This window comes from Anolis carolinensis, unplaced genomic scaffold (genome assembly GCF_035594765.1).
Source record: "Anolis carolinensis isolate JA03-04 unplaced genomic scaffold, rAnoCar3.1.pri scaffold_9, whole genome shotgun sequence".
Lineage (NCBI taxonomy): Eukaryota > Metazoa > Chordata > Lepidosauria > Squamata > Dactyloidae > Anolis > Anolis carolinensis.
Window position 1 is genome coordinate 27,381,677 of NW_026943820.1, and position 20,694 is coordinate 27,402,370.

Here is a 20,694-nt window from a genome sequence, read left to right on the forward strand (position 1 = left end):
CCTTCCTTCCTTCCTTCCTTCCTTTCTTCTATCCTTCCTTCCATCCAGCTGTCCTTCCATCCATCTATCTTTCCTTCCTTCCTTCCTTCCTTCCTTCCTTCCTTCCCTTCTTCTATCCTTCCTTCCATCCAGCTGTCCTTCCATCCATCTATCCTTCCTTCCTTCCTTCCTTCCTTCCTTCCTTCCTTCCTTCCTTCCTTTCTTCTATCCTTCCTTCCATCCAGCTGTCCTTCCATCCATCTATCCTTCCTTCCTTCCTTCCTTCCTTCCTTCCTTCCTTCCTTCCTTCCTTCCTTCCCTTCTTCTATCCTTCCTTCCATCCAGCTGTCCTTCCATCCATCTATCCTTCCTTCCTTCCTTCCTTCCTTCCTTCCTTCCTTCCTTCCTTCCTTCCTTCCTTCTTAATGTCCTTCCTTCCTTCGGGTCCCACCTCTTCCTCCCTCTGGTCCCCATTATTTTTATCATTTTTTTACTCCTGTGGTTTGTGAATTTGGGGTGCCTCCACCTCCAAACCTTTGGGTTGGGAAGGTTCCCAGAGCAGCCGTCATTACCGAAACGCAAGAGATCATATTAATAGAAGCGGAAACTGCCGCAGAGAAGGGAACAGGCCCGCTCTGCAACCCCTCCCACAGGCCGGGCCCAATTGCTCATTCTTGCGGACGGCAGCCACAAAGGTGCGAGCATCTCACCCCTTGTCTGTCTGTCTGTCTCTTTCTCGTCGTGCAGGCCCCGTTCTGCGGCCGCCTCTTCCGCCACGAGGGCTGGCCCCTCTGCCTGGGCGAGAAGGTGGTCGTCCAGCTGGCCGCGCTTGACCAGCGGGCGCTGAGGCCCGGGGACTTCTACCTGCAGGCGGTCCCTTCCCCAACGTCTCCCCCGCGGATCGTGGCCAAGTGCTTGTCCGCCGACGGGTGCCGCATCGAGGAGCTGGTGGTCCCGGAGGTCTGCTACACCGCCATCTTCACCCCGGGATGGCTGGAGGGCCTCAACCGGGAGCGGAGGGGGCCGGCGCTGGACAGCTGCCTCCTGGCCACTGAGGCCGGGCCCGTCCGCCTGCCCTGGGACCGCGTTGTGCGGCCAGAGTTCGTCCTCATCATGGATGCTGCCACGATTGAATCTCCTTCTTCGCCTGGCCTTTCAGGGGGGCAGCTTCGGGACGGACCCCAGGACTTCCATGGGGCAGAGAGGCCTGAAGAGAAGGAGCTTCTGCCCACATCAGAGAAGCCTTTGAGAAGAGCAGACAAGGAGGGAGACTTGGAAAGTGAATATGTAACATTGGCCAAGGTCTCCCAACCACCAAAGGTATCTGAGGCCCAGCCAGACTCTACTGAAACTGGGGCCCGGGATTGGCCTCTGCTTCATCCATGTGGCAACACTTCCTTGAGCAACGGAGTCGGCTTGGATGTGCCAACAATGCCAAGCGGGCTACTGAGGATCTCCGAGGCTCCGTCCAGCGATGCCAGGATCTGTTGGGCGAACGAAGGCGGAATGGGAAGTTCCGTGTCCGTGGAGCTTCCAGAGGAGACCCTTCCCTCGGGGCATGAACTCGACTGGCGGTTTGCCATGTGCCGCTTCCAGGAGGCAGAAGAGGCTGAGGGTCTGTCACTCACAGCCGGGATCTCTCTTCGAGGCCAAGGAAGGACTGCTGAGGCGGGTGGGTCTCTGGGACCAGGCCATGTCAGAGCATTGGACCCCAAGGATCAGCAGAGAGCGAGAGGAGGCAAAGTGGGTGGAAGTCCACAGAGAAGCGGGGACACTGTGGAGGAGCATTGCGGGCGGACTCGTGAAGACCCTCAGACTGTTGTCCTAAGTTCCCAGGAGGACGACGACAACTCAAGCTTCTCGCCTACAATGAAGCCGTTCCCACCAAAAGCCGACTTGGATGGGACTCTGGATCCTGCTCTCCTTGCTGTAGAGCCTCCTTGTGCAGTGATCTGCCAGTCAGCTCCTCATCTGATGGATGAGGAGAGACAGAGGGAAGCTGACCAGTTGGAGGGGCCACACAACAGGACTGGTGGGGGGGCCAAGCAAGGCCTGTCGGAGCAGCACGGCCACGGAGACCCCCCTCTTCCGCTTCCTCTTCCTTCTCTGGGCTCCAGGAGGAAGGAGCAGCACAAAGAGGAGGATGTCCACAAGTCCGACAACCGCAGCACTCTTCCGCTTTGCCCCTCTGAACCAATGCCACCAGAGAACGGTTGCCCCACTTTGCCAAGCACAGACTTGGTGAACTTCTCGGGCCTCCTCAGTGCGGAAGGGGCCCCGGCATGCCCTCTGGACCGGTCCAATCTCACCATCGAGACCAAGGCCTTCCTACTGGACTCTTTGCAAGACCAAAAAGAGACATTCCCTGCACCCATTTCCCCCAAAAAAGAGCCAGGCCTGTGGTCACTTCTGGGGTCCAGCCCCCTTCCATCGCCCTCGGCTCCACCGATGACAGCGGAGCCTCCAAGAGCCCCCCAGGAGGACCCAGCCACAGGTAGGCCCCCCAGGGCAGGGTTTGGGGCCAGAGGGTGGGATTATGCTTGTGCTGGATGGGGGGGGGTCTGATTTCCCTTGGCTTCCTCTCCAATTAGTTGAAGATGTTGTTTTATCTGTTTTTAACTTTGCTTCATTTGCAAAGTTAGCTGCCCAGAGTTCCTGCGGGGAGATGGAATAGCATTGAGTCGCCTCGCAGCTGCAAAGTCAATCAGTGAGGGTATCTGCATAGAGGTAGCCTGGCTGTTGTTGCCTGAAGGCATCCTCTGTTTGGGAGGTGTTAACTGGTACTTGATTGTCTCCTGTCTGGAGTTCTCCTGTTTCTGAGTGTTGCTCTTTATTTACTGTCTTAATTCTAGTGTTTTTTAAATACTGGTAACCAGCCTTTGTTCATTTTCATGCTTTCTTCCTTTCTGTTATTGTCCACATCGGAACCACCAAACACAGCGTTGCCCAGGCACGAATCAAAGAGTCATGAGTTTAAGAGTTCATGCTGCCCACTGGGCCATGGCTGCCTGTGTCTTCTGGGGAGGGGTCTGCAGGTCTGTTGCAGAGAAAGAGAGAACCTGTCGAACCGCCTGCCCTCCCTCTTAAGGCCCTCCTTCTCTTCCGCTCGAGGCGCTCTCTCCTCCCCACACCCTGCGCCCCACACCCATTGGACTCAATGCGCACTCAGCCGGGGAAACAGGCCTCTCTCATGCGGCAGGGATTACGGGCTGCCCGAGAGCAAAGGCAAGCGCTGGCTCTTTATCAGAGAGAATAAGAGAGGCACAAACACTCCAGGACTCAAGGACAAGGAATACTCAGTACTCGTCCTCTCTTGCTAAGCCACTGAAACTTTCTGCTGACGTTTCGCCTGCATCTGTGGCTGCTGGCATCTTCAGAGATTCTCATGATGGTAAAAAGAAGGGGAATATATAATATACCTGTGGGACAAAGGCCTGGCTCCTTCCAGGCAGATGCCCTCATTATTGACAATGCAATCTTTTCAGCTACTCATGTGCTAATGGGCGGATCCCACTCAAACACTTGCAAATCAGGCCTGTTAATTGCACCTTTCACACTTGGTTAATAGGCATAATAATAATAATAATAATAATAATAATAATAATAATAATAATAATAATAATAATACAGTAGAGTCTCGCTTATCCAACATTAACGGGCCGGCAGAACGTTGGATAAGCGAATATGTTGGATAATAAGGAGAGATTAAGGAAAAGCCTATTAAACATCAAAATAGGTTATGATTTTACAAATTAAGCACCAAAACATCATGTTAGACAACAAATTTGAAAGAAAAAGTAGTTCAATACGAAGTAATGCTACGTTGTAATTACTGTATTTACGAATTTAGCACCAAAATATCACGACGTATTGAAAACATTGACTACAAAAATGCGTTGGATAATCCAGAATGTTGGATAAGCGAGTGTTGGATAAGTGAGACTCTACTGTAATAATATAGTCGAATGCAATGTAGTATAACATAATAACCATAAGACTTCACAACCTCTGAGGATGCCTGCCATAGATGTAGGTGAAACGTCAGGAGGGAATGCTTCAGACTTGTCCAAAAAAATCACAGCAACCCGCTGCTAGAACACATGGACCAGACAGCATAGAAAACCACACAACACTCCAGTGATTGCGGCCATGAAAACCTTTGGCAATATAGTGATGAAGTGTCATGCAATTCCTGACAATTCTCCCCACCACAATTCACATTCTAAAGTTATAACGACCGTATATACTTGAGTATAATATTTACTTTTACTCCAGGAAGACAAGGAATGGGAAGTCCTGCGTGGGGACCCCCATTTGCCCTCCTTCTGGCTTCCAGAGCCTCTCTTTCATTCACGGAGGCCAAAGGGAGAGAGAGAAAGGGAGAGGGCAAAGGCCTTGCGTGGGAGGACGCCAATGGCCTGGCCGGTGCTGGAACCTGTGTCCGTGGGAATGCAATGCAATGCAGGCGGTTCAGAAGCCCCTCTGTCAGCGTCGGGGTCTTGCGAGGCGGAAGTGCGCTGGGGTGGCTTTCATTCCCCGACTTGTCTTCCCATTCACTAAAGCCTATTCTGCCAGTCTCTGCTAGACTAAACAGAGCCGAGCAGGGGCCTTAGAGAGGCAATTGAGAAGAAAGGAGGCCAGAGTAGCCAAAAGGGTTCAAGAAATCAGGGCCTCTTGGCAGGTTCCCACAGCTCTTTCGAACTAAAACCAAATGTACAAAAGTTCAGACATAAGGAGTGTTGGCTCAGGGCCTGCGTATTTTCACCTGGAAGGCATGCCTCCTCCTTTACCTTTTCTGTTTGGCACAAAAAGAAGAAAAACCGCGCAGACATCTTCTTACCTGAGCTGGAATATATCTATCTATCTATCTCTATATATCTATATCTATATAAAAGAGTGATGGAATCCTGGCGACCGACAAAACAACAAAACTACAGGCCCCCCAACCTCGAAATTTGACAATACAACCCATCATCCACGCCTCTAGGTTGATACAACAAAAAGAAAAGAAAAATAAAGTCCTAATTAGAGAGAGAGGAATAATTGTTTTTATCCAATTGCTGCCAGTTAGAAGGCTAAGCTCTGCCCACTTGGTCTCCTAGCAACCCACTCAGCCCAGGGGACAGGCAAAGTTAGGCCTCACTTAGACCTCTTCCACACTGCCTATAAAATACAGACATCACCAGACAACGCCACAGCAACGCGTGGCCGGACACAGCTAGCGATATATATATATATATATATATATATATATACACACACACACACACACACACACACACACACACACACACACACACATATATATATACACACACACATACACACACACACACATGCATATACACACACACACACACACACACAGAGTTTTCTGTTGTTGTGTTTTCTGTCATGTTTTTGTAATGACTGTTACCTGGGATAAATGAAACAAATTAGTACAGGTCGTCTCGGTAGGTTTGTTTTTAAGTTAAGTTTGTTTTTAAATTGGAACAAGTACATTTCTAAGTGTAACTCCAGCCAAATTTATTTATTTGTAGTATTTATATTCCGCCCTTTCTTCTCACCCCGAAAGGGACTCAGAGCGGACATACGACATACATAGACAGACACAGAGGCAATTGAACATTTTCCAGCTTCTGGCTTCATGAGGCTATGCTCGATTCCGGCCACAGGGGGAGCTGCCGCTTCGCCGTCCACTTGTGACACTGAGTCCTTGATGGAGTACTTCCTCATTCCTTTCCACACATTGCTGGAAGTTTTTATGGTGTCATAGATTTATTAAATTAGCCTCCCTGCATAAAGCGGTACCTAAATTTTCTACTTGACAGATGCAACTGTCTTTCGAGCTGCATAGGTCAACAGCAAGCTAGGCTATTAATAGTCAGGGGCTCAATATGAATTGGGCTGGCTTCAAACTTGTGACCTCAGTCAGTAGTGATTTATTGCAGCTGGCTACTAACCAGCTGCTCCCCAGCTCGGTCCTTTGCTGTTCGAAACTAATGTATATATTAGTGTGTGTGTATGTATTAGGACAACGCCACAGCAACGCATGGCTGGGCACAGTTAGTGTATGTATATATGTGATAGAGATAGTGTCATAGATTTAGAAGGGACCCCCATGGACCATTGAGTCCAGCTTTGTTCTTAACTAGGAATCGTATGTAAGCCAGATGTTTGTAACTTGGGGACTGATTGTACATCAGTTTTGTCCCTGGGGATAGTGCTGATGGGTATGCCTCCCATGCCTCTTTCTTTTCTCTTTGCAGCAGCCTGCTTGAAGAGGCCAGAGGAGGCCCACAGGCAAAGCAGACCCGTCGTTGTCTGTCCACCGGAGACACTGCCCTCCCCCCTGGAGGTCCTGGGACCACCTTGCTTCCCTTCTGGGGGGGAAGCCCTTCAGATGGCCCCACTGTCATCATCGTCGCCCTCATGGAGGGACGTGGATTGGGAGATGCTCCAGAGTGGCGTGGCCTACCTGCCAGGTAAGGAGTGCAACTCTTTATTATGTTTATCTATCCATCCATCCATCTATTGTATATACACACACACACACACACTAGCTTGGGTACCAGCAATTCCCAGGTTCTTTGAAAAGGGCCTTGTTTGTTTTTGGATGTTAGGTAATATCACTTTGGTCATATGTTACTATATGTCTTAGCAAAAAACTCAGTATTTCCTGTTGTTTTTTTATGAATGCTCCCTTTAGAAAATCCATAAGGATGTGGGTGAACTACAATTCCCAAAAAACTTGGGTCAGTCCTCCCCAAACTCCGGCAGTGTTCACAGTTGGCCATGTTGGATCTGTGTGACAAATTTGGTCCAGATCCGTCATCTCCTGGGGTCAGTGCTCTCTTGATGCGGGCAAACTACAACTCCCAGATTCCCAATTCAGCCCCCCTCCCACCCCCAAAAAACCCACCAGTATACAAAGTTGGCTGTGTTGGGTCTGTGTGCCAAGTTAGCTCCAGGTCCATTATTGGTGGGATTCAGAGTGCTCTTATATTGCAGGTGAACTATACATCCCAGTCCCTACAACTCCTATAAATCATGGTGAATTCTCCCCAAACCTTTCTCTCTAGTATGTTCAGTTGCTGCGTTCCATAGAAAAGAATAGGAAAGCATTAATAGATGATAGATCAGATAGATAGATAGATCGGTAGATAGATAGATAGATAGATAGATAGATAGATAGATAGATAGATAGATAGATAGATAGATGTTTTAGATAGATGTTTATTACACGGAAATATTCAATAATCCAAATGTTCTAAGATTTTGTACATGTCATCCAAATAGGACAATACCATACTAACATGTCACCTGGAGGGAGAGACAAAGTTAGCCCAGGCTTAGTTTATTCATTCACTTCATTCACTTAATTTATTCATTCACCAGAGCCAAAGACTCCGAACGAGACTTAGGCCCCTTTGCTTTGCCCATGAGTGGCCCTCCCAAGAATGCACGTTTCCTCCTCCTCCCTCCCCAGGCGGCAGGGACCGGTGTGGGCGAGCAGTGGCCGTCCTCCTGACCAGGAGCGCCCTGCGGCCGGACCCCTCCAAACAGGCCAGCGGACTGGTGCGCCTCCTCCTCTACCTGCGCAGCACCCTCAGGTTTGTGGTGGGGCCGAGGGAGCGGGAGGAGGAGGGCACAGAGGCCACAGGCCAGGCCGCTCACCCTCCTCCTCTTCCTCCCTGGTCTCCAGGCCTCAGCTCCAGGCTCTGGGCCTGACGGTCCTGGTCGATGTCCGGCGATGTCCTCCGGCCCCGGCCCTCCTCACTGCTCTGGCCGCCCTGCAGGTGAGAGAGAGACAGGGAGGGGGGGGGGCAAGATGTGGCCCGCAGGTGGCAAGGGATGGCCAAGCAAGGGCTTCCTTCCTTCCTTCTGTCCTTCTTTCCTTCCTTCTGTCTTTCCTTCCTTCTACCTGTCCATCCTTCCTTCTTTCCTTCCTTCTATCCATCCATCTATCCTTCCTTCATTCCTTCTTTCCTTCCTTTCTTCCGTCCTTCCTTCCATCTTTCTATCCTTCATTCCTTCTTTCCTTCCATCCATCTATCCTCCCTTCATTCCTTTCTTCTATCCTTCCTTCCTTTCTTCATTTCTTCTATCCTTTCTTCCTTCCTTCCTTCCATCCATCCATCTATCCATCTATCCTTCCTTCCATCCATCCTTCTATCCTTCCTTCCTTCCTTCCTTTCCCTCCCTCCTTCCCTCCTTCCTTTCTTCTATTATTCCGTTCTTCTTCCTTTCCCTTCCTTCCTTGCCTGCTCTTGTGCTTTCCCTCCCTCCCTTCTTCTCCCCATCATTTTAAATCTTTTTTTTTTACTTCTGTAGTTTGTGAATTTTGACTGTGTGGTTCCTCCTATTTGTCATGAGCCACCTTGAATCCCAAACTGGAAGAAAGGTGTGATGATGAAGATGCTGCTGCTGCTGCCCCAAGGATGGGGGGAGTGGGTGGAGGGAAGTCATTCTTTCCATGGGTCATTGGGCCAAAGTCACAACTGACGGTGGGGGCGATGGAGGGGGGCTCGGCTGAGCACCACCCTGCCTTGTTAGTCCTGCTTGGCCTTTGCTGGTCTCTCCCTTGTGTTTGGAAAGAAGGGGTCGTGATGGGGACTCAATCCTGGTCTGGTTCTTTTGCAGGAGGCCGTCCCTCGCTGTGTGCACGGAGTGCTCTTGCTCGCCGAGAAAGAGGCCACCTTCCGGGTGGAGAAACCGCCCTCGATGCAGGTAGGGTCAGGCGCGAAGGGGCCACTCTGGGTGGGGAGGTACATGGCGGACTTCCAGGAGTGCCGTGGCCACCCTCTTTCTTCCTTCTCCTCCAGTGCGAGCTGCTGACCTCCCTGAAGGCCCTTCACAGGCACATCGAGTCCGCACAGCTTCCCCCGGAGTTCGACGGGACCCTCCGTTACTGCCATCAAGACTGGTTGCGCTTCCGCATGGTGAGCGAGTGACGGAGTGAGTGAGTGAGTGAGTGAGTGAGCAGGCCTCCAAGGAGCAGGCACTCGAACACCTCTTCACCCAGCACCACACCAGAGTCCGGTAGTACTAACTACAAAAGTTTATTAGACAAGCAGGTACAAATAGAAAAAGGCATTTCCCAAAAGGGCAGAAGAGTAGAGAATACAAAATAGCAGTAATCCAGAAATGCCCAAGTACATAAAGTCCAGAGAGAGAAAAGCCACAGCAGACATTCAGACATAAATCCATAGCATTAAATCAGGAACTTATTTCAAGGCAATTCCTTCAAAGAATATAGGCAAACGGAAGACTTGAGTCATAAACAAAAACAAAGACAGGGTACTTGAATCATGAACTTTGAGAACCGAGACAGGAAAACCATCCTTAAGGCAATGTTGTCTCCTTTGAAGGCATGAGGCCCGCGCTCCTTAATTTAAGCCTGACTAAGTAGCCATGAGATCATGTCAAACGCACCTGGGCTTCGTGGGCTTCTCATGGATTTTCTCAGAGCAGTGTTCCCTCACTTATCTCTGGGGTTAGGTTCCAGGAAAATCTGCAAAGTAGGGACACTATATTTATTTTAATATTTATATATTAGTAGTTATACACAATTTTAAGTCTTTATCAACCAATCATGTGTTGATAAATCGCCTCCTTCTCCTCCCATTGCTGCTTGGGCTCCTTTTCTCTCCCTTTGGCTTCTCCTTCCTCCCTTCCTTAGGCTGTAAATTGCAATTTTTATGATTTATAATAGTCTTTTAGTGTTTATTGAAAAACTGCGAAACAGTGAACCGCGAAGTAGTGAGGGAACACTGTAGTCTGTTTTTCACTCCCTCTGTTCTCAGGCCTAATCTAGCTTCTCTTGAGAACTCCCACACAGGTGAAGCCTATTTCCCAGGGGACCCGGGACTTTCCCTTTCCCTTGTTTTTCCTGTTGTCTGGAACGGGTACTGTAATCCAAAGCCTCATCTGGATGCAATTTTCTCCTAATACAAACAGAATCATTACTCTGAAACCCATCAAATCCTTTGTCTTCTGAAATATCAGTAAAATTCTCAGCGTTTTGCGGAGCCACGACAGGCATCCTCTCTTCCCTGAGGCCCTTCTGGGTCTGTCCAGAAGCCAAAGCCTCCAAAGTGGACATTGGTCCAGTACCTCCCCCCTTTTACCAGCCAAAGGTGGGTCCCTTTAGATTCCCCATCCAAGGCCATGCCTTTGTGCCCCCTTCTTCCAGCGCCTGGAGCAGCTGCTGCAGGGATGCAGAGGGGCCCGCGCCTTCCTGGAGGGGGCTGTCCAAGCCGTGGGGTCCGGCGGGTGGCCAGAGAGAGCCGAGGTGAGTCTCTTCCAGAGGGAATTTTATTATTATGCTCACAGACCAGGAGTGTAAAACTTTAAAACGTGGATCCCTATCCTCTATAACAGGCATGGGGAAACTTGGGCTCTCCCTCCAGGTGTTTTAGACTCCAACTCCCACCATTCCTAACAGCCTCAGGCCATTTCCTTTCAGCCGCCAGGGTTGTGCAAGGACAGAAGAGAGTGATGGGTGTGTGGGCTTCCAGGGCGGAGAGATCCATGGGGGCTTTGCATGTCTCCCCAGGAGGCGGAGGCGCTGCTGAAGAGGGACCGGCAGCTGATGAAGACGGTCCTGGAGGACGCCCGCCTGGTCCGGTTGCAGCAAGAAGGGGGGGCCCTGCTAGCCCGTCTCCGGAAGGAGGACTCCTGCGTGGCTCTCGCCCAGGACTTCCCGTGAGTCGCCTCCTTGCGTTGAAATGCCTTTAATGTCAGCTGCACTGGGTCTTCTTGTGGAGAAAAAAAGCATTCCGATTATCCGACTTCCGCTTATCCAAGACACCGTATTATCTGATGCGCCAGCGTCCCGCCCCTCCTGGCAGGTGCCTGACACTTGGAGAGACCTGCTGTGCGTTGCTGCCTAGAAAAACTATCTGTATTTTTATAATGCGTTTTATGAATGTTTTATGTAAGTTAATTTTTTTAACTGCTTTATAGTGTATTGTACAGTTTTTATATGTGTGTTTTATTGTAAGCCGCCCTGAGTCCCCTGTTGGGTGAGAAGGGTGGGATATAAATATTGTAATAAGTAAATAAATAAATAAATAAAAACAGCTGCTTTCCTAGGCAGCAGCAGGGCTCTTCAAGCCAGGTGCTTGCCGGGAGGGATAATAGAGCTTCGATTATCCGACATTCGGCCCGCCCGTTTATGTCGGATAACCAGAACTCTACTGTAATCATAATACTTGGAGAGGGAGGGAGGAGGAAAAGGAGAGGAGCCTCTGGGAGGAAGCAGACCTTGAGGGGAGAAGAGGGGAAGTGCATTGCCCCCATGGCGCTGACCTTCACCCTCCTTCCCTTCCAGGTCGGCGCTGGACGAGGCCACTGCCCTGTACAACCAGGTGGACGAGGGCATCCACCAGCTGGTGCTGGCCTCCAACCAGCGCATCCGGGCCCTGGAGCTGCTCAGGGACCTGCCGGCCTTTGAGGAGGCCTTTCGGGAGGTTTGTGCGAGTGGGGACGGGTGGCACTAACATTCTTCCTGAAAAAGGAGTCCAGGGCTCGTGCAGGGCACTGCTTAACCATCCATCAATTGCATTGGCTCCCTTGTCCCTCTGCAGGTCAGCAGCTGGATTGAGAACGTGGGCCGGACGCGGCTGGCGGAGCTGGGGGAGCTGGGCCCTTCCTCGGAGGCCCTCCTTCGGGCACGGAGGCAGTTCCAGGACTTCGAGCTGGTGGCTGGTGTAAGTCAGGGCAGCATGAGGGTTTCAGTGGGGTTGCCAAAGACCATCAGAAAACACATATTTCTGATGGTCTTAGGAACTCAAATCCCTCTGGTATTTTCTGCAGGTCATAGGGTTTCTGTGTAGGAAGTTTGGCCCAATTGTATCATTGGTGGAGTTCAAGGGGTTCTTTGATTGTAGGTGAACTATAAATTCCAACAACTACAACTACCAAATGTCAAGGACTATTTTCCCCAAATACCACCAGTGTTCAAATTTGGTCATATTGAGTATCCGTGCTAAGTTTGGTTCAGATCCATCATTGTTTGAGTCCACAGTGCTCTCTGGATGCAGGTGAACTACAACTCCAAAACTCAAGGCCAATGTCTACCAAACCCTTCCAGTATTTTCTGTTGGTCATTCTGTGTGCCAAGTTTGGTTCAATTCCATTGTTGATGGAGTTCAGAATGATTGATTGTAGCTGAACTATAAATCCCAGCAACTACAACTCCGAAATGGCAAAATCAATCCCCCCAACCCCACCAGTAGTCAAATTTGGGTGTATCGGGGGTTTGTGCCAAATTTGGGCCAGTCAATGAAAATACATCCTGCATATCAGATATTTGCATTACGATTCACAACAGTAGCAAAATTACATTTATGAAGTCACAACGGAAATAATGTTATGGTTGGGGGTCACCACAACATGAGGAACTGTATGAACAGGTCACGGCATTAGGGAGGTTCAGAACCACTGCACCAGAGGCTCCAGGCCCACGTTGCAGCCAGAAAGCGCACAACCACACTCTCGCTTTCTGGGGCATTTCCTGCGAGCCTACCAACCCTTCTCCTGCTTCCTCTCCTTCCAGGAATACATCCAGAAGGGCTGGGAAGCCCTGCGGAAGACGGGATGGAAGGAATTCTCCTTGTCCGCCGGGGAGCTGCCTGCGGGAGCCGTGGCCCAGTTGCAGAGCGGCAGCCAGCACTTGCAGGGCTTCTGCCGCCAACTGGACGATGGCAGGGACCGGCTGGAGGAGGCTGCCCGTCTCTATGAGTTCCTGGACCAGGTGAGGAAGCAGCCCGCCAATCCCTGCCCAGCATGTTGTTCCCACCCCCTTTGAAACCCATTTCCAGCCTGAATGGGCCAGGATGCACAGCCACATGTCCGCTCTCTGTCCGGGCCACACCTTGTCTGCAAACCCTGCATCCTTCTTTGAATAATAAAAAGCCCTCATATCTTCAGCTGTGTTGCACTCCTTGCTCTGAATTGGGCCTGAGCCCTGCCACATTATACTATTGGATAAACACAGATGTCTATTCTAAACAATGTAACGAGCTATACAAAACACAATAATGGTTCAAAACATAAGTAGTACACAATATGTATATTAGAGCATCATATACATATTACATTCACATTTACATTCCTAAAAGGATTTGATTGGCTTAAAGGCAAACCGATTCAGAGTCTCTGCAGTTCTGGAAGGATTCCTCAGGACTCCACAGGTTTAGAATCAATAGTAAAGCCAAGGAGACAGCGTCAGTGCTGATGTAGATCCTGAGTAGCTGGTTATTGACTGGAGTAGGTGGTAATATATCCGTTTACTCTGTTTACAACTGGCTTCCGGGTTCTATCCCAGTTTCGGTAAGCCAATCAAATCCTTTTAGGACTGCAGAGACTTATATCAGCTTGTTTGATTTATAATACTGAGTTAGATACTTTTGGGTTATAAACCATAGGACTGAGCATTGATTCTGTGAATGTAATATGTATATGATGCTCTAATATACATATTGTGTACTACTTATGTTTTGAACCATTATTGTGTTTTGTATAGCTCATTACCCTGCCACATTATAACAACACCAGAGGCACTCCATGTGGCCAGCTACTGGTCAAAGGAAATCGAGTATAATATCAAGTTTTTAACTTTGTGTGTTTTTAAAATACATTATAACTGTTTTATAATTCGCTTCTGACACGGTAAATAAATAACCATCAGCTCAACAGTTACCATATATACTCGAGTATAAGCCGACCTGAATATAAGCCGAGGCACCTAATTTTACCACAAAAAAACTGGGAAAACATTGACTCCAGTATAAGCCAAGAGTGGTAAATTTCAGAAATAAAAACAGATACCAATAAAATTACATTAATTGAGGCATCAGTAGGTTAAATGTTTTTGAATATTTACATAAAGCTCCAATTTAAGATAAGATTGTCCAACTCTGATCAAATCATTATTCTAATCTTCTTCAATGTAAATGTGCTTATGTATCCTTTTAATAATAATAGAGTCAAATAATACATGTAATAATAATATTAAATACAGGAAAATAATACATGTAGTAATAAATAGAGTAAAATAATTATAATAATAAGATCAGAGTGAAATAATAATAATAATAGTAGTAAAATAAATATAATAGTAGCAACAATAATAGAGAAAAATAATAAATGTAATAATACCAATAATAATAGAGAAAAATAATAAATGTAATAATACCAATAATAATAGAGAAAAATAATAAATGTAATAATACCAATAATAATAGAGAAAAATAATAAATGTAGCATATATTCTTGAGTATAAGCTGACCCAAATATAAGCCAACCAAGACCCTCACCCGAGTATAAGCCGAGGGGGGCTTTTTCAGTCTTAAAAAAAGGGCTGAAAAACTAGGCTTCTACTTGAGTATATACAGTAATCATTTTCACGGTTCTCATCAGCAACTTTTAATAACAGTTCCTGAGTGTAATTTATTTTCCAGGCCTCAGTATTGTAGAATCGTGTCTTCATCCCAATTAGGCCCCATTATACCCCCTTTGGTGTAATTTCATTCATACCATACATCATATTTATCCATCACATGAGTGCCCTTCCTTCTCCCGCAGGTGCAATCCTGGGCTGCGGAGGGGACGCGGCTGCTGTCCGTCCTGGGCCCGGAGGAGAGCTCCATCTGCCCCGAAGACGCCTCCACGGCCGCCGCAGCCTGGCTGGAGAGCGCCTGCAGGTTCAGCGAGGCCCGGTTCCAGGAGATGAAGGAGGCGGCGCTGCGTCTGAAGAGCGGGGCTGCACTGCAGCGGTGGCACCGAGCGTGGGCCCAGTGCAAGGAGGCCAGGCGGGGCCTGGAGAGGAAGCTGGAGGTTGCGCTCAGCGCCACCGCCAAGCCTTTGCGGCCACACTGGGCCTGGCCACACGAGCTGGCTGCCGTGGGCCCCTCCCAGGCCTCTCCCAGCCCCAACGGTGACGTGGAGGCAGGCCCCGCGCACCCCCAGCGGATCCTGCGCAAGGCCCAGAGCTTTGAGCTGGGCGGCACCATGGAGGGCCTGCGCCCCAGCTGCCACCGCACCCTGAGCGAGCCGGCACCCTTCGGGCACCACCACCACGGGGTTTTCATCCGGGGCCTGGAGGTCAGCAGCACGGAGCTGGCCAGGAGGGCCGGAGGGGCCCCGCAGGCGCTTGTGCCTCCTGCTTGGGGCCCCACATGCGGACAGGAGCAGCGCATGAGCAGCGGTCTCAACACGGCAGAGGAGGAGGAGGAAGAGGAGGAGGCCAAGGGATGGAACCGGTAGGCCGGGTGGGGCCATAGGGGGGGGGATGAGATATTATTACTATTATTTTATTTATTTATTAAATGCTTATAATTGGATTTTGCCCCTTCCTCCCTCCCTCGCTTCCTTCCATCCATCCTTCATTCCTTCTTCTCTTCATCCCTCCCTCGCTTCCTTCGTTTTCTTCTTTCATTCTGTCTTCTCTTCCTACCTTCTTCCTTCCTTCCATCTTTGTTCTTTCTTCTCTTCTTCCCACCCTCCTTTACTTCCTTCCTTGCTTCCTCCCTCCCTCCCTTCCATCCATCCTTCGTTCCTTCTTCTGTTCTTCCCTACCTCCTTTACTTCCTACCTTCCATCCTTCGTTCCTTCTTCCCTTCCTCCCTCCCTTCTTTCCCTTCCTTATTTCATTCCTTCTTCTCTTCCTACCTTCTTCACTTCCTTCCTTCCATACATCCTTCATTCTTTCTTCTCTTCCTCCCTCCGTCCTTTACTTCCTTCCCTTCCTTCCACCCTCCCTTCCTTCATTCCTTCCATCCATCCATCATTCATTCCTTCGTTATCTTCCTTCCATCCATCCTTCGTTCCTTCTTCCCTTCCTCCTTCCCTCCTTTACTTCCTTCCTTCCTTCCATACATCCTTCGTTCCTTCTTTTCTGCATCCCTTCTTTATGTCCTTCCATCCATCCATCCATCCTTTGCTTCTTCTTTTTCCCTACCTCCTTTATTTCCTTCCTCTCTCCCTTCCTTCCTTCCTTCCTTCCTTCCTTCCTTCCTTCTTCTATCCTTCCTTCCTTCCTTCCTTCTCCTCTTCCCTGCCTCAGGCTGAAGAACATTGTGGACGAGATGGTGAGGACGGAGCAGGAGTACGTGCGCTCCTTGCGCTACATCATGGAGAGCTACTTCCCGGAGATGGAGCGCCCGGACCTTCCCCAGGAGCTGCGGGGGAAGCGCAGCGTGGTGTTTGGGAACCTGGAGAAGCTCCACAGCTTCCACAGCCAGTATTTCCTGCGGGAGCTGGAGAGCTGCTGTGCCCACCCGCTGCGCGTCAGCCACTGCTTCCTGAGACACGTAAGGGGGGTCTGGGAGGGGCCAGGGACAGACCGGGAAGGCGAAAGGGAAGCCAAGTTGGGGTCATGGTGCTTCTTCAATTGTGGCCGACTTTGATCTCCGCTTGGGGATGATGGCTCCATCCAGTCCCATTGGCACCTGTGCCAACCATGGAGAGCTTGGGGTGAGAGCACCTCCTGGTCAACAGAGCTCTTCCTATGACAATGATGGGCAACCTTTTGCACTTGGTGTGTCAAAATTCACCAAAAAACCTAGCATGACTTGGGTAGTGTGTCACTTCGAGAAAAAAACCATAATTTTGCAATATGTATAGTTTAAATAACAAAAATATATAATTGTAATATATAACTGTATTTAATAAATCAAAAACTATTTACTACCATTATTTCCATGTACAACATTCTATGGTACCTCTTGCAGTTTCCACGCTGATTTCGCTCTATTGTAGTTTCAATGTAGTCATGAATATAGTAATATAATAGTAATAATATGATAATATATTACAATAATAATGGAATGATATAATAATTACATATATATGTGTATGTATGGATATATATATATATATATATATATATATATATACACACACACACACACACACACACACACACACACACATACATAATTCCCATGGACTAAACAACAAAACTACTGGACCAAATCTCATCAAATTTGGCCACAAAAGACATAGTCATCCAATCAATCTGCATGTGGCAGCGTGGCAGCAAAAATGGCTAGGTGTGTCAGTGCTGACACGCGTGTCATAGCTTGGCCATCACTGTCCTATGATTAGTCGCATGCCTTTAGGGGGAGGGGTCTTCCTCCTCCCCCCCCCCCCCCCCCCAGCTGACATCTGCCTCCCTGACTCAGGCCTTGCTCCTTCCCTTTTGCAGAAAGATCAATTTGGGATGTATGCGCTTTACAGCAAAAACAAGCCCAAATCGGATGCTCTCCTGGCCGGCCGAGGGAACGCGTTCTTCAGGGTGAGTTTGTCATGAATACTTTTTTAATCTTAAAAATCCATTTTCAGTGGGACAGGTTGCAGCAGGCACTTTCAGAGAAAGAAGTAGACTCACAGACTCCAGTTTGTTTTAGAATAGCTATATTGGTTACACAGACATTCACATTTACTCCACATTCACTCCACATACATTCATTCATTCACATGCATACTCACCACCTTCTTCATTCATTCAGGCCATCTTGGAAGAAGGCGGGTGCAAGCTATGCATTCCTCATAGATATGCCACACTTTTCCAAAAGGAAAGTACAGTAGAGTCTCACTTATCTAAGCTTCACTTATCCAAGGTTCTGTATTATCCAAGGCAGTCTGCCTTTTAGTAGTCATTGTTTTTGTAGTCAATGTTGCAATGTTTTGGTGCTAAATTTGTAAATACAGTAATTACTACATAACATTACTGTGTATTGGACTGCTTTTTCTGTCAATTTCTTGTAAAACATGATGTTTTGGTGCTTAATTTGTAAAATCATAATGTAATTTTATGTTTAATAGGCTTTTTTCTTAATCCCTCCTTATTATCCAAGATTTTCACTTATCCAATGTTCTGCCGGCCCATTTATCTTGGATAAGTGAGACTCTACTGTATCTCTTTAGCAATTTTTATTGTTGTTATTCTGAATTGATTGACAACTTGTTATTCAGCTGAGACTTGTTGAAACTCCATCAATTCTGGACAAATGTTTTATTATTGTTATTATTATTAGTATTAATAGCCTGCTTTTTTGCTCCATACGGCTCATAACTAAAAGGCATTTCAATACAACTTAAAATATACAACTACAGTAGAGTATCATTTATTCAACATAAATGGGCTGGCAGAACGTTGGACAAGTGAAAATGTTGGATAATAAGGAGGGACTAAGGAAAAGCCTATTAAACATCAAATTACATCATGATTTTACAAATTAAGCACCAAAACATCACATAAATTATTTATTATTTACAGTATTTATATAAAAGCAGTTCAATACGCAGTAGCGTTATGTAGTAATTACTGTATTTATGAATTTAGCACCAAAACATTGCAATGTATTGAAAAGATTGACTACAAAAACATTGACTGCTAAAAGGCCGACTGCGTTGGATAATACAGAATGTTGGATAAGTTGAGGTTGGATAAGCGAGACTCTACTGTATTCAAACAATATTAAACAACATTAATATTAAAACAATCCAGGTGAAAACCTCTTCCTTAAAGTAAGGAGCCATTATTTTTGACTTCCTTACTTAAAGAATTATTGTCTCTGACCATGTAAACATGTCCTGTTTGCCCCAGAAGTTCCCAGATCAGTTATCGTCAGGAGTTTAGTAGTTTTCCTTCATTAGCATTTTTCTTCACCTCTGTTTCTCCATAATGCTGTTTTAAAGGTTCCGATCCACTTAGGATGGTGTCTTCAGCCTCAGCAAGCCTTAATAGTCCCTTAGCCAGACCCCAACCATTCAATCCGCACATCAGAAATTTCCCACTGACTGCTGGGGGAAGGACTTGGGTTGGGTTGAATGGCCGGCTGCCCCCTAACCTGGTCCCTCTCAGTCCAAGCAGGTGCAGCTGGGGGACAAGATGGACCTGGCTTCCTACCTGCTGAAGCCCATCCAGCGCATGAGCAAGTACGCCCTGTTGCTCAAGGACCTGCTCCGGCAGTGCACTGAGGGCCAAGAGCAGGAGCGGGCTGACCTGCGGGCTGCCCAGGAGATGGTGCGCTTCCAGCTGCGGCATGGCAACGACCTCCTGGCCATGGACGCCATCCGGGAGTGCGACGTATGAATGTTTACATGGAGGGAAGTGGAGGGAGGGAGCGGGGAAGAGGAGACGGGCTGGGGGACCCCTTTGGATAGCCTCTTACATCCCTGTTTGGATGGCCAGTAGGCAAGTGTGATCCTGGGGGTGGTCTTAAAGGGAGATGGTCTAATTAATGTTTCATCCCGGAAACTATAAAAAAAGGAACTAAACCCTCTTTTTAAAAAGGGACAACTGAGATTCAACAAAGAAAACAATAAAAGCCTCTGTGGGGGTATGACACTCCCCGCCTAAAACATCTTATAGAAGTTTTACCCCCATTAACCTCCTAACTAATGCTAATATAAACATGTATCCCCATGCATTCCACACAGTCTTGACTGCATTGGCCAGCTTCCCCGGCCTGCTTTCCATAACTCCACCTTCTGTCTGTCTCTTCCTGCCTTGCAGGTGAACCTGAAGGAGCAGGGCCAGCTGGTGCGCCAGGATGAGTTCAGCGTCTGCCTGGGCCGCAGGAAGTGCCAGCGCCACGTCTTCCTCTTTGAGGATCTGATCCTCTTCAGCAAGCCCAAGCGCGTGGAGGGCGGCCTGGACGTCTACGTCTACAAGCGCTCCTTCAAGGTAAGAGTGGGGACGGAGCGTGGAGAGAGGAGGGAATCCCTAGTCCTTTGCAGTTGGCTGCAATTTCTCTCTCCGCCCCCTTCCTTGCAGACGGCAGACATCGGCCTGACAGAGAACTCGGGCGAGAGCGGCCTGCGCTTCGAGATCTGGTTCCGGAGGCGGAAGTCCAGCGACACCTTCGTCCTGCAGGCCGGAAGCCCAGAGACCAAGCAGGCCTGGACAAGAGACATCACGCGGATCCTGTGGGAACAAGCCGCCCGCAACAAAGGTGCGCCTCCTCCTCCGCGCAGGTCGACCCACACCTTTCCCAGCGATCCCAGGGCAGCCATTAAGCCCCAGCTGGAGCCTCGTAGCCCTGACTGCCCTGCCATCCCCTTTCTCCCTCCCTCCCTAGAAATCCGGATACAGGAGATGGTCTCCATGGGGGTGGGCAACAAGCCATTCCTGGACATCCAGCCCAGCGAAGCCGCCATCCAGGACCGTGCCATCGACTACATCATGAAGGGTCGAGGTGAGCGCAGGCCCGGCCCCTCCCTCCCTCCTTCTCCCTTCGCAGTGCTTTGATGGTGCTTTTCCTTTACGGCAGAAGGGGGTTGGACTATTATTCTATGACTCTTCGAAGCTGACCTTTTGGATGTCCCTTGTGCAGGAGCCAGGACCCGCGCCTCCATCGCCGTCTCACTCTTTGACCACGCGGTGCCCTACCGGAGGCCCCAGGCCCCGCTCCCTTTGGGCGGCCCCTCCTTGTCCCCCTCTTCCTCCTCTTCCTCCTCAGTGCTGGGCCCCCTCAACCTGCACATGTACCTTGACCGAGGCCAGCTGCCCCACCTCTTGGCCCACAGCCGCCCCTTCGACGCCCGGGCCCCTTGCCTGGAGGAAGACGAGACCGAGAATGAGACCAGCAGCCAGCCTTCCATGAGTAAGTGTGCGGGAACCCCTTTGTTGCTGTTGGGCCTTTCAGCATTCTGTACCACCCAGAGGAAGAGTCATCCCATGCCAAGTGGCTTAAACCT

General features: G+C 48.9%; 1 protein-coding gene across 3 annotated transcripts in view; it reads left to right on the forward strand.

Moving 5' to 3' along the window:
• plekhg4 (pleckstrin homology and RhoGEF domain containing G4) overlaps positions 1-20,694 on the forward strand; it is a 38,866-nt gene that overhangs the window by 15,680 nt on the left and 2,492 nt on the right. For 2 of the 3 annotated variants that reach the window (XM_062961562.1, XM_062961564.1), the window contains exons 3-21: positions 727-2,473; positions 6,249-6,464; positions 7,469-7,592; positions 7,685-7,778; positions 8,623-8,709; positions 8,805-8,921; positions 10,175-10,273; positions 10,538-10,686; positions 11,315-11,453; positions 11,571-11,693; positions 12,542-12,739; positions 14,572-15,248; positions 16,052-16,298; positions 17,195-17,284; positions 18,857-19,081; positions 19,511-19,681; positions 19,772-19,949; positions 20,076-20,192; positions 20,331-20,600. In XM_062961562.1, coding sequence (XP_062817632.1) covers positions 727-2,473; positions 6,249-6,464; positions 7,469-7,592; positions 7,685-7,778; positions 8,623-8,709; positions 8,805-8,921; positions 10,175-10,273; positions 10,538-10,686; positions 11,315-11,453; positions 11,571-11,693; positions 12,542-12,739; positions 14,572-15,248; positions 16,052-16,298; positions 17,195-17,284; positions 18,857-19,081; positions 19,511-19,681; positions 19,772-19,949; positions 20,076-20,192; positions 20,331-20,600 — 5,068 coding nt within the window. The remainder of the gene's footprint in view (positions 1-726; positions 2,474-6,248; positions 6,465-7,468; positions 7,593-7,684; positions 7,779-8,622; positions 8,710-8,804; positions 8,922-10,174; positions 10,274-10,537; positions 10,687-11,314; positions 11,454-11,570; positions 11,694-12,541; positions 12,740-14,571; positions 15,249-16,051; positions 16,299-17,194; positions 17,285-18,856; positions 19,082-19,510; positions 19,682-19,771; positions 19,950-20,075; positions 20,193-20,330; positions 20,601-20,694) is intronic. The other variant, XM_062961563.1, reaches the window with a different exon arrangement.